Source organism: Oncorhynchus mykiss, chromosome 18 (genome assembly GCF_057628025.1).
Source record: "Oncorhynchus mykiss isolate SJ-2025 chromosome 18, ASM5762802v1, whole genome shotgun sequence".
Classification (NCBI taxonomy): domain Eukaryota; kingdom Metazoa; phylum Chordata; class Actinopteri; order Salmoniformes; family Salmonidae; genus Oncorhynchus; species Oncorhynchus mykiss.
In genome coordinates this window covers 68,048,812-68,065,292 of record NC_143039.1, presented here as the reverse complement: position 1 = coordinate 68,065,292, position 16,481 = coordinate 68,048,812, and the positions used below count along the sequence as shown (strand labels likewise).

At 43.8% G+C, this 16,481-nt stretch overlaps 1 protein-coding gene across 11 annotated transcripts in view; it reads left to right on the top strand.

Annotated features, from left to right (window-relative positions):
• LOC110496650 (engulfment and cell motility protein 1) overlaps window positions 1–15,989 on the top strand; it is a 171,653-nt gene extending 155,664 nt beyond the window's left edge. For all 11 annotated transcript variants that reach the window (XM_036953429.2, XM_036953433.2, XM_036953435.2 and 8 more), the window contains 5 exons: window positions 2,243–2,355; window positions 6,601–6,708; window positions 7,030–7,112; window positions 14,072–14,149; window positions 14,367–15,989. In XM_036953429.2, coding sequence (XP_036809324.1) covers window positions 2,243–2,355; window positions 6,601–6,708; window positions 7,030–7,112; window positions 14,072–14,149; window positions 14,367–14,567 — 583 coding nt within the window. In that variant the 3' untranslated portion in view covers window positions 14,568–15,989. The remainder of the gene's footprint in view (window positions 1–2,242; window positions 2,356–6,600; window positions 6,709–7,029; window positions 7,113–14,071; window positions 14,150–14,366) is intronic.
• The last annotated feature ends 492 nt before the right edge of the window (window positions 15,990–16,481 follow it).

Sequence of the window (16,481 nt, the reverse complement as noted above, 5' to 3'; positions counted from 1 at the left end):
TGGGGTCATTGTCCATTTGGAAGACCCATTTGTGACCAAGCTTTAACTTCCTGAATGATGTCTTGAGATGTTGCTTCAATATATCCACATAATTTTCCTACCTCATGATGCCATCTATTTTGTGAAGTGCACCAGTCCCTCCTGCAGCAAAGCACCCCCACAACATGATGCTGCCACCCCCGTGCTTCACGGTTAGAATGTTGTTCTTCGGCTTGCAAGCCTCCCCCTTTTTCCTCCAAACACAACAATGGTCATTATGGCCAAACAGTTATATTTTTCCTTCATCAGACCAGAGGACATTTCTCCAAAAAGTACAATCTTTGTCCCCATGTGCAGTTGCAAACCGTAGTCTGGCTCTTTTATGGCGGTTTTGGAGCAGTGGCTCCTTCCTTGCTGAGCGGCCTTTCAGGTTATGTCGATATAGGACTCGTTTTACTGTGGATATAGATACTTTTGTACCTGTTTCCTCTAACCGACTTCCTCTAACCGACTTGCCAAAACTTTAGATTGTTAACAAGAAATTTGTGGAGTGGTTGAAAAACAATTTTTTAATGACTCCAACCTAAAGTGTATGTAAACTTCCTATTTCAACTGTATCTTGCCTTGACAAACTTTTTTAACCTCTATTTGTATTCGTAATGAGCACCAATCTGGTTTTAGACCGGGACATAGCACTGTTTCAGCAGCTACACTTGTCTTTGAGGATGTCGATGTTGTTTAAATTATACACGTCATTGTGCTGCCTTATTTCTTGACCTGTTGAAGGAGAGATAATAACAGTAACAGATAACGTTTGATACAGTTGTCCATTTCTTACTTGTTCAAAGCTTGTCTGAAATGGGCCTTAATCAGGTATATTGCAATTGGTTCAAGAACTATCTAATGGACAAAACACTGTGTGCTTACTGACGGTATTAAATTTAGTTTCCTCAATATCAAGAAAGGTACACCGCAGGGGGTTATTTTTTGCCTTGTTCTCTTCACTATTTATATAAGTAACATTGGTCTATCTGTTAAAACATGTAATATTCATCTCTTTGTAACTGACAGAAAAGGCTGAAAATTGAGATTGGTTTCGTCTATAGAAATAAATCCTGCCTGACTGGATAGTATAAGGAAGATTGTTCAAGCAACACTTCTCCCAGTAGTTGATTATGGTTATATAATTTTAAAACCTTTCACTCAGCACTGCGTTTTATCGTTGGTGGACAATTTTCATTCACTGCATATTGTATAGTTCTGTTGGCTGGGAGTCTCTGATTCAGCATTGGTTACTTCAGAGTCTACCCTACTAACACAACTCACAAATTAATTGGAGATCCAGCCATTTTCAGACCCACTCTCTGGACTGGCTGGTTCTGGAGGACCCGCTGGTCTCCACTGACCCGGGGGAAATGCTTTTTAGTTGTTAGGCCACCGGCTCATGGAATAGCCTTCGCCCACCTTGAAATTAGACTCAAATCAAATCAAATCAAATTTATTTATATAGCCCTTCGTACATCAGCTGATATCTCAAAGTGCTGTACAGAAACCCAGCCTAAAACCCCAAACAGCAAGCAATGCAGGTGTAGAAGCACGGTGGCTAGGAAAAACTCCCTAGAAAGGCCAAAACCTAGGAAGAAACCTAGAGAGGAACCAGGCTATGTGGGGTGGCCAGTCCTCTTCTGGCTGTGCCGGGTGGAGATTATAACAAAACATGGTCAAGATGTTCAAATGTTCATAAATGACCAGCATGGTCGAATAATAATAAGGCAGAATAGTTGAAACTGGAGCAGCAGCACAGTCAGGTGGACTGGGGACAGCAAGGAGTCATCATGTCAGGTATTCCTGGGGCATGGTCCTAGGGCTCAGGTCCTCCGAGAGAGAGAAAGAAAGAGAGACTCGCTGGTTTCCATTGGACAGTTTACATGGAGTTTAAGGGAGGTGATTTGTGAGTGTTGTGTTTGTTTTGATTCATCTCGTTGTATATATTGTATTGATATTATTATCGTACATGATGTGTGTTACATGTTGTGTTCATGTTCCCAGGTCTCCCTTGTAAGTTAGACCCTGGTCTCAATGCTGATCTACCCTTTCTTCATTCAAGTTTGGTTTTTAAATCTCAACTAACAAAAAACTGTTAAGTTATGTTGACGCAACCCATCTCTCAGAGTGTCTGTGTGACTGACAGACTGGTTTTGGTCACTCTGTGTGTGTGACTGACTGGTCTCTGTCTCTGACTGTTTCTCTCTCTGGTCTGTAGGGAGCTGCGGGAGAAGATCCAGCCAGAGATCATGGAGCTTATCAAACAACAGAGGCTCAACCGTCTGTGTGATGGAACCTGCTTCAGGAAGATCAGCAGCCGCCGGAGGCAAGGTGGGTGTCTCTCTCTCTCTCTCTCACTCACTCACTCACTCACTCACTGTGAGTCTGTCGCAGCCGGTCGTGCCCGGGAGGCCCATGGGGCGGCGCACAATTGGCCCAGTGTCGTCCGGGTTAGGGAGGGTTTGGTCGGCAGGGATATCCTTGTCTCATCGCGCACTTGGGCCAGGCGCAGTGCACGCTGACCAGGTCGCCAGGTGTACGGTGTTTCCTCCGACACATTGGTGCGGCTGGCTTCCGGGTTGGATGTGCATTGGTTGGGTTGTGTTTTGGAGGACGCATGGATCTTGACCTTTGCCTCTCCCGAGTCCGTAACCTTCGCTTCTCCCGAGTCCGTACGGGAGTTGCAGCGATGAGACAAGACTGTAACTACTAATAATTGGATACCACAAAATTGGGGTGAAAAAAGGGGTAAAATAAAATTTTAATAAACACTCTCTCTCTCTCTGGCCAGCTTACCAACCCCCACCACACCATTAAAACTCTCTCTCTCTCTCTCTCTCTCTCTCTCTCTCTCTCTCTCTCTCTCTCTCTCTCTCTCTCTGGCCAGCTTACCAACCCCCACCACACCATTAAAACACTCTCTCTCTGGTCAGCTTACCAACCCCCACCACACCATTAAAACTCTCTCTCTCTCTCTCTCTCGCTCTCGCTCTCTCTCTCTCAGGCCAGCTCACCAACCCCCACCACACCATTAAAACACACACTCTCTCTCTCTCGCTCTCTCTCTCTCTCTCTCTGGCCAGCTTACCAACCCCCACCACACCATTAAAACTCTCTTTCCTCTCTCTCCGCTCTCTCCGCTCTCTCTCTCTCTCTCTCTCTCTCTCTCTCTCTCTCTCTCTCTCTCTCTCTCTCTCTCTCTCTCTCCTCTCTCTCTCCTCTCTCTCTCTCTCTCTCTCTCTCTCTCTCTCTCTCTCTCTCTCTCTCTCTCTCTCAGGCCAGCTCACCAACCCCCACCACACCATTAAAACTCTCTCCCTCTCTCTCGCTCTCTCTCTCTCTCTCTCTCTCTCTCTCTCTCAGGCCAGCTCACCAACCCCCACCACACCATTAAAACACACTCTCTCTCAGGCCAGCTCACCAACCCCCACCACACCATTAAAACACTCTCTCTCTCTCAGGCCAGCTCACCAACCCCCACCACACCATTAAAACACTCTCTCTCTCTCAGGCCAGCTCACCAACCCCCACCACACCATTAAAACACACTCTCTCTCAGGCCAGCTTACCAACCCCCACCACACCATTAAACACACTCTCTCTCAGGCCAGCTTACCAACCCCCACCACACCATTAAAACACACTCTCTCTCAGGCCAGCTCACCAACCCCCACCACACCATTAAAACACACTCTCTCTCAGGCCAGCTCACCAACCCCCACCACACCATTAAAACACTCTCTCTCTCCTTTATTTCCACACATCCCTCCCTCCCACACTGTCCCTTTTCTCTGTTCAGTCCACTCTATCAATCTGCTCTCTTCCTCCACCACACCACCACCTCTTTCTCTCTGTCTGTCTCGCTCTCTCTGTATTCTGCAGCATATTCCTCTCTAAGTGGGCAGTCTCCTTTGGCTTTGATGGAGCCATAGTGGTAACCTTGGAGGCTGTTCAAAAGTCTGGGTTGCTTTGTTAAACTCTCTGTGAAAACGCAGCCTTTCTACTACTAATTGGTCTTTTGATCAATCACATCAGATCTTTTTCAGAGCTAATCGGATTGGTCAAAAGACCAATTAGTGAAAAAAATATCAGAATTGGGCAGCCTTTGTCACACACCCACACGCACACACACACACACACACACACCATGCCAAACCGCTACTCCTCCAAAAATGAGCCAATACATGAATACCCCAGGTGTCTGGAACTAACTGAGACAGTCTATTGCTTCCAAGACTGGCTAATATCTGAGCTGTGTGGCCCTCGACTTACCCTTGTTGTCTGGAACAGTTTCTCTCCCCAGCTCTACAGTACCGCAGAGCCTCATTGCTCTGAAGTGCGTGAATCAATTTCAGTAATGGAGGAACGGCCTTAATTCAATTCCCGGCCCGGTTTCTAAAGCTCTCCCCTGGTCATGTCAGTGTTCTGGAATGGACATGAGGTCGGTTAGCGTGACTCTTCAGAACCGTTGAACCCAAATTAGTCAGCGCTGCGGATGTATTAAAGGGAATTGTGGTTGTAGTATCTGCCAGTGACTATTTTTTTGTTGTGGGTGTTTGTTCGCGTCGAGGGCATTAAGGTTGAGTTTTCAGGACAGAAAGGATCCTTTCTTTGCTCGTTCTCGCCTCAGGTGAAAGACGGTTACAGAATACATTCTTTTCAATGTAACGTCCCAGGTCCCATAACATTTTACGCAGCTTTTATTAACAGTCAAATAAATAAACCTCCTTTCAGTAGAAGCATAGGGTATGTTTGTGTCCTAAATTGCATCCTATGGGACCTGGTCAAAAGTAGTGCACTACATAGGGAATAGGGTGCCATTTGGGACCATATCTCCCTGTCCTTTATTCAGCTGTGGCTGTGGAATGGAAGCCTGCTCATCCTTTCCCTGTAAAGGACTGTGGAGCTGCACACTTCCGATTGGCTGTGGCTGGGGCCTCGGCATGGCAGGAAGAGGGAAGAGAGAGGAGGAGACCACAGGGAAAGGCCTTATCGCTTAGCACCGCTATAATGTGGCGTTTTTAACAGCCGGAGAAGATTTCATCTCACCAACGAGACCAGACTGTCTCTCTCTGTCCTCTTCAGTCTCTATCTCTGTCTCTCTGTCTCTCTCTCACACACACAAAGGTAGTGTGTGTGTGTGAGGAGCGCTGGAAGCTGGCTCAGCACAGTATTTAAAAGGCATTCTCTCTGTCGTCCCAGGGCCTAAAGGCTGTTGGCTGTCTGCCACCACACTGTAGAGTACCTGAGTGAGCACAACTGAAGAATTATCATTTCTACTTCAACCGCCTCTATCCTCCCATCTACACACACTTCCACCCTGGACTCTCCAAGTGCTTCCTCTCAAATCATATTTCCATATTAACTATTCATCTAACAGCTCTTAAATGGCAGTTGGCTTCTCCCTTCCATCACTGAATGTGAGGCTGGACCCTGTTTGGGAAACTCTCCTTAAAGCTAAGTACCTACCTGACAGACAGCAGGACAGTATTAGGGAAATTCTTCTTAAAGCTGAGTACCTACCTGACAGACAGCAGGACAGTATTAGGGAAACTCTCCTTAAAGCTGAGTACCTACCTGACAGACAGCATCAGAGTCAAGTGCCTCTGTCTTTTTAAGTGCAGAACAGACATCAAATACTTATATGTCTACATATAAGTCAGCACAAGCAATATGGATACACATACCATTATGTTGTATGCATGTTAAAAATGACATGTTATGTGTACCAAAAATGCATCTAAAAGCCTTTAAACTTGATTTTCTTAGTCAGTTAGCTGAGAAATGAATGATGAATGGGAGTGAATTGGAGATGAGCGTCAGATGGCTGTGTTGTATCTCCAACAGCTGAGGAAACAGAAACAAAACAACAACCCATAAAATAAGACAATCTGAGCAGCATTCTGTCTGGAGGCTAGATATCTTCCTCTCTCCCTTCCTTTATTCCTCCTTCTCTCTCTCTCGCGCTCTCTCTCTCTACCTCTCTACCTCTCTACTAGACACAACACAGCCACTCCATACAGACCAGCACCAGCCAACCTCCCTGCTGCCAAATGTCTATTCTCAGCAATTAGGATTTTGACTGTGCCGCCCATGCGTGGGCCAGCCTAGCTCTGCTCTGCCAGGGACGTGCCAAGGCGGAGCGGGTAGAGAATAAAGTGAAAGGTCTTGCTCTACGGGAGCCCTGCCCACAGTGCTCAGGCGTGCCAGCTGCCCAGCAGGCGATAGCACCCCAGTGCCAGCGCTTCAGTAACGCTAGCCACCTCAGGCACATGATAGCATCACTCACCTGACCTGATTCAGGTGCCACTTTCACTGTCTGTGTCTAACTGTCCATATGGGATAGTGTTAGGCTTTTGGTGTTTGGTGTTGCAGCCTTTAGAAAACAGCAGCAATATGATTTGGGTGGTTCTGGTCTATACAGTACGTATAGAATCTAGATGTATTAGTGTCTGTTTCACAGGTTTGTAGGTCTTCTATGCTGGTCCTTTCCTCCCTCATCATACACTGATTTGCTTTTGATTTTATCCACTGATCTAGGCATTAAACCCTGGTTTTCTCTCCCTCTCTCCATAGATAAGTTCTGGTACTGTCGACTGTCTCCGAACCATAAAGTCCTGCACTACGGAGATCTGGAGGAGAGCCCTCAGGGAGAGGTGCCCCATGACTCTCTACAGGAAAAATGTGAGTAGTAGCAACACCAGTACTGCTCTGGGTCAAACAAACTGTCAGTTTTCCTTTAAAAAGAGACAACTGACACTTCATTTACATTTACATTTACATTGACATTGTTAGTAGTTGATGCAGTATGTCAACAGAACTGTGATATGTGGTTTTCTAACCTAGCTATCTTCAGATGAATGCACTAACTTGTAAGTCACTCTGGATAAGAGTGTCTGTTTAATGACTAAAATGTACTGTAAACTAACTAACTGATGAGGAGGATAAAATGATGTTTTCCTTGATGTTGCCGTTCCTCTCCTCCTCTTCCTCCTCCTCCCATAGTACCCGTGGCCGACATGAAAGCGGTGGTCACTGGTAAGGACTGTCCTCACATGAAGGAGAAGGGATCTCTGAAGCAGAACAAGGTGAGTGTATCTACAGTATGTCAGTGTATCTACAGTATGTCAGTGTATCTGTGTCTTATATAACAGTATGTCAGTGTATCTACAGTATGTCAGTGTATCTGTGTCTTATATAACAGTATGTCAGTGTATCTGTGTCTGATATAACAGTATGTCAGTGTATCTGTGTCTTATATAACAGTATGTCAGTGTATCTACAGTATGTCAGTGTATCTACAGTATGTCAGTGTATCTGTGTCTTATATAACAGTATGTCAGTGTATCTACAGTATGTCAGTGTATCTGTGTCTTATATAACAGTATGTCAGTGTATCTGTGTCTGATATAACAGTATGTCAGTGTATCTGTGTCTGATATAACAGTATGTCAGCGTATCTGTGTCTTATATAACAGTATGTCAGTGTATCTGTGTCTTATATAACAGTATGTCAGTGTATCTACAGTATGTCAGTGTATCTGTGTCTTATATAACAGTATGTCAGTGTATCTGTGTCTTATATAACAGTATGTCAGTGTATCTACAGTATGTCAGTGTATCTACAGTATGTCAGTGTATCTGTGTCTTATATAACAGTATGTCAGTGTATCTGTGTCTTATATAACAGTATGTCAGTGTATCTACAGTATGTCAGTGTATCTACAGTATGTCAGTGTATCTGTGTCTTATATAACAGTATGTCAGTGTATCTGTGTCTTATATAACAGTATGTCAGTGTATCTACAGTATGTCAGTGTATCTACAGTATGTCAGTGTATCTGTGTCTTATATAACAGTATGTCAGCGTATCTGTGTCTGATATAACAGTATGTCAGCGTATCTGTGTCTTATATAACAGTATGTCAGTGTATCTGTGTCTTATATAACAGTATGTCAGCGTATCTGTGTCTGATATAACAGTATGTCAGTGTATCTGTGTCTTATATAACAGTATGTCAGTGTATCTACAGTATGTCAGTGTATCTGTGTCTTATATAACAGTATGTCAGTGTATCTGTGTCTGATATAACAGTATGTCAGCATATCTACAGTATGTCAGTGTATCTACAGTATGTCAGTGTATCTACAGTATGTCAGTGTATCTACAGTATGTCAGCGTATCTGTGTCTTATATAACAGTATGTCAGTGTATCTGTGTCCTATATAACAGTATGTCAGCATATCTACAGTATGTCAGTGTATCTGTGTCTTATATAACAGTATGTCAGCGTATCTGTGTCTTATATAACAGTATGTCAGTGTATCTGTGTCTTATATAACAGTATGTCAGTGTATCAACAGTATGTCAGTGTATCTACAGTATGTCAGTGTATCTGTGTCTTATATAACAGTATGTCAGCGTATCTGTGTCTTATATAACAGTATGTCAGTGTATCTGTGTCTGATATAACAGTATGTCAGTATCTACAGTATGTCAGCGTATCTGTGTCTTATATAACAGTATGTCAGTGTATCTGTGTCCTATATAACAGTATGTCAGCGTATCTGTGTCTTATATAACAGTATGTCAGTGTATCTACAGTATGTCAGCGTATCTGTGTCTTATATAACAGTATGTCAGTGTATCTGTGTCTTATATAACAGTATGTCAGCGTATCTACAGTATGTCAGTGTATCTACAGTATGTCAGTGTATCTGTGTCTTATATAACAGTATGTCAGGGTATCTACAGTATGTCAGTGTATCTACAGTATGTCAGTGTATCTGTGTCTTATATAACAGTATGTCAGTGTATCTACAGTATGTCAGTGTATCTGTGTCTTATATAACAGTATGTCAGTGTATCTGTGTCTGATATAACAGTATGTCAGTGTATCTGTGTCTGATATAACAGTATGTCAGCGTATCTGTGTCTTATATAACAGTATGTCAGTGTATCTACAGTATGTCAGTGTATCTGTGTCCTATATAACAGTATGTCAGCGTATCTGTGTCTTATATAACAGTATGTCAGTGTATCTACAGTATGTCAGCGTATCTGTGTCTTATATAACAGTATGTCAGTGTATCTGTGTCTTATATAACAGTATGTCAGCGTATCTACAGTATGTCAGTGTATCTGTGTCTTATATAACAGTATCTGTCAGTGTATCTGTGTCTTATATAACAGTATGTCAGTGTATCTGTGTCTGATATAACAGTATGTCAGTGTATCTGTGTCTTATATAACAGTATCTGTCAGTGTATCTGTGTCTTATATAACAGTATGTCAGTGTATCTGTGTCTTATATAACAGTATGTCAGCGTATTTGTGTCTTATATAACAGTATGTCAGTGTATCTACAGTATGTCAGTGTATCTGTGTCTTATATAACAGTATGTCAGCGTATCTACAGTATGTCAGTGTATCTGTGTCTTATATAACAGTATGTCAGCGTATCTGTGTCTTATATAACAGTATCTGTCAGTGTGACTGTGTCCTATAAACTCAGCAAAAAAATAAATTTCCTCTCACTGTCAACTGCGTTTATTTTCAGCAAACATAACAAGATTCAACAACTGAGACATAAACTGAACAAGTTCCACAGACATGTGACTAACAGAAATGGAAGATTGTGTACCTGAACAAAATCAAAAGTAACAGTCAGTATCTGGTGTGGACACCAGCTGCATTAAGTGCATCATTTCCTCATGGACTGCACCAGATTTGCCATCTCACTTAAGTAACATCTCACTTAGGACACTAAAGAGGACTTTCTACTGACACCTAAATAATCTCCTCATGGACTGCACCAGATTTGCCATCTCACTTAGGTAACATCTCACTTAGGACACTAAAGAGGCCTTTCTACTGACACCAAAATAATCTCCTCATGGACTGCACCAGATTTGCCAACTTTGCCAGATGTTACCGAAGTGAGATGTTACCCCACTCTTTCACCAAGGCACCTGCAAGTTCCCGGACATTTCTGGGGGGAATGGCCCTAGCCCTCACCCTCCAATCCAACAGGTTCCAGACGTGCTCAATGGGATTGAGATCCAGGCTCTTCGCTGGACATGGCAAAACACTGACATTCCTGTCTTGCAGGAAATCACGCACAGAACGAGCAGTATGGCTGGTGGCATTGTCATGCTGGAGGGTCATGTCAGGATGAGCCTGCAGGAAGGGTACCACATGAGGGAGGAGGATGTCTTCCCTGTAATGCACAGCGTTGAGATTGCCTGCAATGACAACAAGCTCAGTCCGATGATGCTGTGACACACCTCCCCAGACCATTGACGGACCCTCCACCTCCAAATCGATCCCGCTCCAGAGTTCAGACCTCGGTGTAACGCTCATTCCTTCAATGATAAACGCGAATCTGACCATCACCCCTGGTGAGACAAAACCTTGACTCGTCAGTGAAGAGCACTTTTTGCCAGTCCTGTCTGGTCCAACGACGGTGGGTTTGTGCCCGTAGGCGACTTGTTACCTGGTGAGGATCTGCCTTACAACAGGCCTACAAGCCCTCAGTCCAGCCTCTCTCAGCCTATTGCAGACAGTCTGAGCACTGATGAAGGGATTGTGCGTTCCTGGTGTAACTCGGGCAGTTGTTGTTGCCACCATGTACCTGTCCCGCAGGTGTGATGTTTGGATGTACCGATCCTGTGCGGGTGTTGTTACATGTGGTCTGCCACTGCAAGGATGGTCAGCTGTCCGTCCTGTAGCACTCTCACAGTACAGACATTGCAATTTAACAAATTCTTATTTACAATGACGGCTTACCAGGGAACAGTGGGTTAACTGCCTTGTTCAGGGGCAGAACGACAGATTTTTACCTTGTCAGCTCGGTGATTCAATCAAGCAACCTTTCGGTTACTGGCCCAAAGCTCTAACCACTAGGTTACCTGCCACCTCATGCCTCCTTGCAGCATGCCTAAGGCACGTCACGCAGATGATCAGGGACCCTGGGCATCTTTCTTTTGGTGTTTTTTAGAGTCAGTAGAAAGGCCTCTTTAATGTCCTAAGTTTTCATAACTGTGACCTTAATTGCCTACCGTCTGTAAGCTGTTAGTGCCTTAATGACCGTTCCACAGGTGCATGTTCATTAATTGTTTATGGTTCATTGAACAAGCATGGGAAACAGTGTTTAAACCCTTTACAATGAAGATCTGTGAAGTTATTTGGATTTTTACGAATTATCTTTGAAAGACAGGGTCCTGAAAAGGGACATTTCTTTTTTAGCTGAGTTTATAATAGTGTCTGTCAGTGTGTCTATGACCGTACAGTATTTGTTAGTCTGGCTGTGTCTTATGACATTATAAACTGGGTGGATCAAGCCCTGAACGCTGATTGGCTAACAGCCGTGGCATATCAGACCTTATACCAAGGGTATGGCAAAACATTTATTCATTTATAATAACAATAAGGCACCTCCAGGGTTCGCGTTGTGTTGTGCCTAAGAACAGCCCTTAAACGTGGTATATTGGACATATACCACACCCACTTGGGCCTTATTGCTTAAATATAGTACACAGTGCCTTGCGAAAGTATTCGGCCCCCTTGAACTTTGCGACCTTTTGCCACATTTCAGGCTTCAAACATAAAGATATAAAACTGTATTTTTTTTGTGAAGAATCAACAACAAGTGGGACACAATCATGAAGTGGAACGACATTTATTGGATATTTCAAACTTTTTTAACAAATCAAAAACTGAAAAATTGGGCGTGCAAAATTATTCAGCCCCCTTAAGTTAATACTTTGTAGCGCCACCTTTTGCTGCGATTACAGCTGTAAGTCGCTTGGGGTATGTCTCTATCAGTTTTGCACATCGAGAGACTGAATTTTTTTCCCATTCCTCCTTGCAAAACAGCTCGAGCTCAGTGAGGTTGGATGGAGAGCATTTGTGAACAGCAGTTTTCAGTTCTTTCCACAGATTCTCGATTGGATTCAGGTCTGGACTTTGACTTGGCCATTCTAACACCTGGATATGTTTATTTTTGAACCATTCCATTGTAGATTTTGCTTTATGTTTTGGATCATTGTCTTGTTGGAAGACAAATCTTCGTCCCAGTCTTAGGTCTTTTGCAGACTCCATCAGGTTTTCTTCCAGAATGGTCCTGTATTTGGCTCCATCCATCTTCCCATCAATTTTAACCATCTTCCCTGTCCCTGCTGAAGAAAAGCAGGTGCAAACCATGATGCTGCCACCACCATGTTTGACAGTGGAGATGGTGTATTCAGGGTGATGAGCTCTGTTGCTTTTACGCCAAACATAACGTTTTGCATTGTTGCCAAAAAGTTCAATTTTGGTTTCATCTGACCAGAGCACCTTCTTCCACATGTTTGGTGTGTCTCCCAGGTGGCTTGTGGCAAACTCTAAATGACACTTTTTATGGATATCTTTAAGAAATGGCTTTCTTTTTGCCACTCTTCCATAAAGGCCAGATTTGTGCAATATACGACTGATTGTTGTCCTATGGACAGAGTCTCCCACCTCAGCTGTAGATCTCTGCAGTTCATCCAGAGTGATCATGGGCCTCTTGGCTGCATCTCTGATCAGTCTTCTCCTTGTATGAGCTGAAAGTTTAGAGGGACGGCCAGGTCTTGGTAGATTTGCAGTGGTCTGATACTCCTTCCATTTCAATATTATCACTTGCACAGTGCTCCTTGGGATGTTTAAAGCTTGGGAAATATTTTTGTATCCAAATCCGGCTTTAAACTTCTTCACAACCGTATCTCGGACCTGCCTGGTGTGTTCCTTGTTCTTCATGATGCTCTCTGCGCTTTTAACGGACCTCTGAGACTATCACAGTGCAGGTGCATTTATACGGAGACTTGATTACACACAGGTGGATTGTATTTATCATCATTAGTCATTTAGGTCAACATTGGATCATTCAGAGATCCTCACTGAACTTCTGGAGAGAGTTTGCTGCACTGAAAGTAAAGGGGCTGAATAATTTTGCACGCCCAATTTTTCAGTTTTTGATTTGTTAAAAAAGTTTGAAATATCCAATAAATGTCGTTCCACTTCATGATTGTGTCCCACATGTTGTTGATTCTTCACAAAAAAACACAGTTTTATATCTTTATGTTTGAAGCCTGAAATGTGGCAAAAGGTCGCAAAGTTCAAGGGGGCCGAATACTTTCGCAAGGCACTGTATGTCAGTGTATCTGTGTCTTATATGATAAAATAATAGCCAGCACAATATCAAGGAATATTAACCCACATTTAAGGTGGCTGTTGACATGTCAGCCTAGTTAATCCCAAATCCCTCTATCTTCTATGTATAGACGTCTTAACCAAGATGAAATAATTGTTAGCCCTTCCTTGGAGCAGGTACGTAGGCCCAGCCTCTAGGTTCTCAGTACTGGTTAGAAACCCATACATTCTGCCAACGCTGAATGATTAGGTCCTGCAAATATGTTCTGGAAGACAAAGGAGCACCGATCCTCTCTCACCTGGACCTTTATTACTTTGTTGGCGAATATGGTTTTCTGGAAGAATGGGCCTACAGGGCTGTCTGACTGACTGGCTGGCTGACTGGCTGGATGGCTGGCTGGCTGACTGGCTGACTGGCAGGCTGTGTCCTAGGCCAAGTTTAGGCTGTGTGAATGGGAACACGAGCGGAGTCCCCTCTCTGGGCCCCGGGCAGAGCAGTCACAGACCTAGGCTGCATTTCAATATCTAGTGTTGGACAACAGTATGTCTCAAAGTGCCTTTCTGTCCCCCAACCGTACCCCTGCTCGTACCCCGTACCCCTGCTCGTACCCTGTACCCCTGCTCGATATGCTCTGTCCCCTGGCACCCAGCAGGTGGCGCCGGCACACGACAGCCAAGACATCTGGTGTTGGAGTGGCTGGGGAGGGAATGTGTTAGAGAGTCAAAGCGGGAGGGAAGCACACACTGGAGGAGAGGAGAGGAGCGGCTCATTAGCATGTTAGTGACAGTGCTACATTTGAACTCCCTCCTTTTCTCTCTCTCTCTCCCCATCCCCTTCCTCTTGCTCCCCCTCTCTCTACCTCTCTCTCGCTACAGGAGGTTCAGGAGCTGGCCTTCTCCGTCCTCTATGAGTCAGATGAGTATTTAAACTTCATCGCTCCGGACAAGCATGAGGTAAGCACTAGGCAGCTGGCACGGTCACCCAGCCAATGACAGCTTTCACAGATGGACTGAGAGGAAGTCAGTGGAGGTCGTCCATTCTCCAGCATGACATAGGACACTTTATGTTAATACACTGCTATGGGTGTGTGCAGGGGTGGGCGCGTTGTCAGTCAGTCTGTCTGTCTGTCTCTGTATGTACACGTACTTATCCTCTCCTGTCTCTCCTCAGTACTGTGTGTGGACGGACGGTCTGAACGCCCTCCTGGGGAAGGAGATGACCAGTGACTTCACCAAGTCAGACATGGACACCCTACTCTCCATGGAGATGAAGCTCCGCCTCCTCGACCTGGAGAACATCCAGATCCCAGAGGCCCCTCCCCCCATTCCCAAAGAACCTAGCAACTATGACTTTGTTTATGACTGCAACTAACTAACCAACCATTCAAAATAACTTAGCACCTGGACTGGACCAACCAACTCTCTTTTTTCTAAAACGGCAACTGGAAAAAATGGAAAATAAAAAAATTATGATGAAATGATGAGCGACAGAAAAAGGATTATATTGAACAATTTTCCTTCCTTCTTGCTAAACTTCTTTTTTTAATTAAAGGGTGCGTTTTAATAGGTTTGCAGCACTTAATGACTTTTTGCGACCCACTGACTGAACCATCCCATCACCATGGAGACCAAACCAGGAAGCATCCATATGGGTCCTTTGGGTCCTAAACCAAACATGCTCTTCTAACGGGCTCAATGGTCTCTAAACGTTGTTGTTTGGTCGTCACTCTCCAAGATGTCGTCACAGTGTTCCTCTCACCTTAAAACCTGCTCACTCTTCACTCCTTCACTGAAGCGTATGTCATTTGCTTGGGGTTTGTTGTTGAAAAGCTCTTTGATAAACGCTTGGATGTTTTGTTTTGTTGACTTTTGACAGGCCGTTGGATGTGAGATGGCTCATTTCATAAAGAGACTGTAAAGAGGTGTTGAGGGACGTTAAGTTTTTATCTCCAACAGTCTGGGTGTGTCCTAAATGGCACCCTATTCTCTATATAGTGCATTACCTTTGACCAGGATTAAAAGAACTGCACTATATAGGGAATAAAGTAGTGTACTATGTAGGGAATGGGGTGCTATTTCAGACACAGAATCTGTTTTACATTTACGTGGCAATGTTAATGTGGCACGGTAATGTTTCTGAGAGGAAGAAAGGATCAAGTGTATTTAAGATGATGAAGTGTATATTTTGAGTTTTTCTCCCAGGTATCTTACTCCATACTTCACATACTGTCTTTAGACTGTTACAATAAGTGTGTTGTTCTCAAACCTGGCACTGTAATACAATATAGGAAACTGCCTCTGAAGTTCCTGAAGCCTTCTATCCCCATATCACGGCTGCTTTGAGCATACTGTGTACTCACACACTGGCTTAGCCCAAACAAACACACAACTTTAATAGCTACATGCTTCCTGAGACATACACCTGTCTCTTTCCTCCATCTTGATACCGTTCGATCAGGCTCAATTGCGACTGCTGTAACATTCCGAAGCAATATTGAGCAAAATAAATAAATAAATAAAGATCTTCGTGATGCTGATGGTGTAATGTAGTGATATTTGTGCTGCTGCCAAGTAGACAGTATTGGGGATGTTTGTGTTTTTAATAAAGGGAACTTGTTTTGTTTTCAAGATCTATGTGGCCGTCAAAATTTGGAGGTTCATGTACATTTTATTTAAAAGCGAATCATGAGTGGATATTTCTAATATGATTTATTATTTAATACCTTCAGATGTTCGTATCTAGGTCTGAAAGCCCCTCAACCTGCTGTTTACATTAAAGATTTAAGGAAACTGACATCTCTTGTTGCATATTCTATTATTACTGTAAATATATTATTAGTTTTGTCTTTCTACCTGGTATGAGCTTTTGTTATTGTGTGTGTCCATGCCACCAAATCGCCTATCACTAAAAATACCAATACTGCATCACTTATTGTTGATGTGGCTTTCTATACAGCCGATTTTAAAAAACAGAACTGCTTGCATGTCATAGAGAGAGAGCGCGGAGAGAGAGCGCAGAGAGAGAGCAGAGAGAGAGCGCAGAGAGAGAGCAGAGAGAGCGAGCGGAGAGAAAGCGGAGAGAGAGAGAGCAGAGAGAGAGAGAGAGGGGAGAGAGAGCAGAGAGAGGAAGAGAGAGCTGAGAGAGGGAGAGAGAGCGGAGAGAGCGAGTGGAGAGAGCAGAAATGACAAGATACTCTCCAGCTATTACTCTCCCTCTCTATTTTCCTCTCCATCTCTCCGTATCTCTCGCTCTCTTCCTATCTCTCGCTCTCTTCCTCTCTCTCTG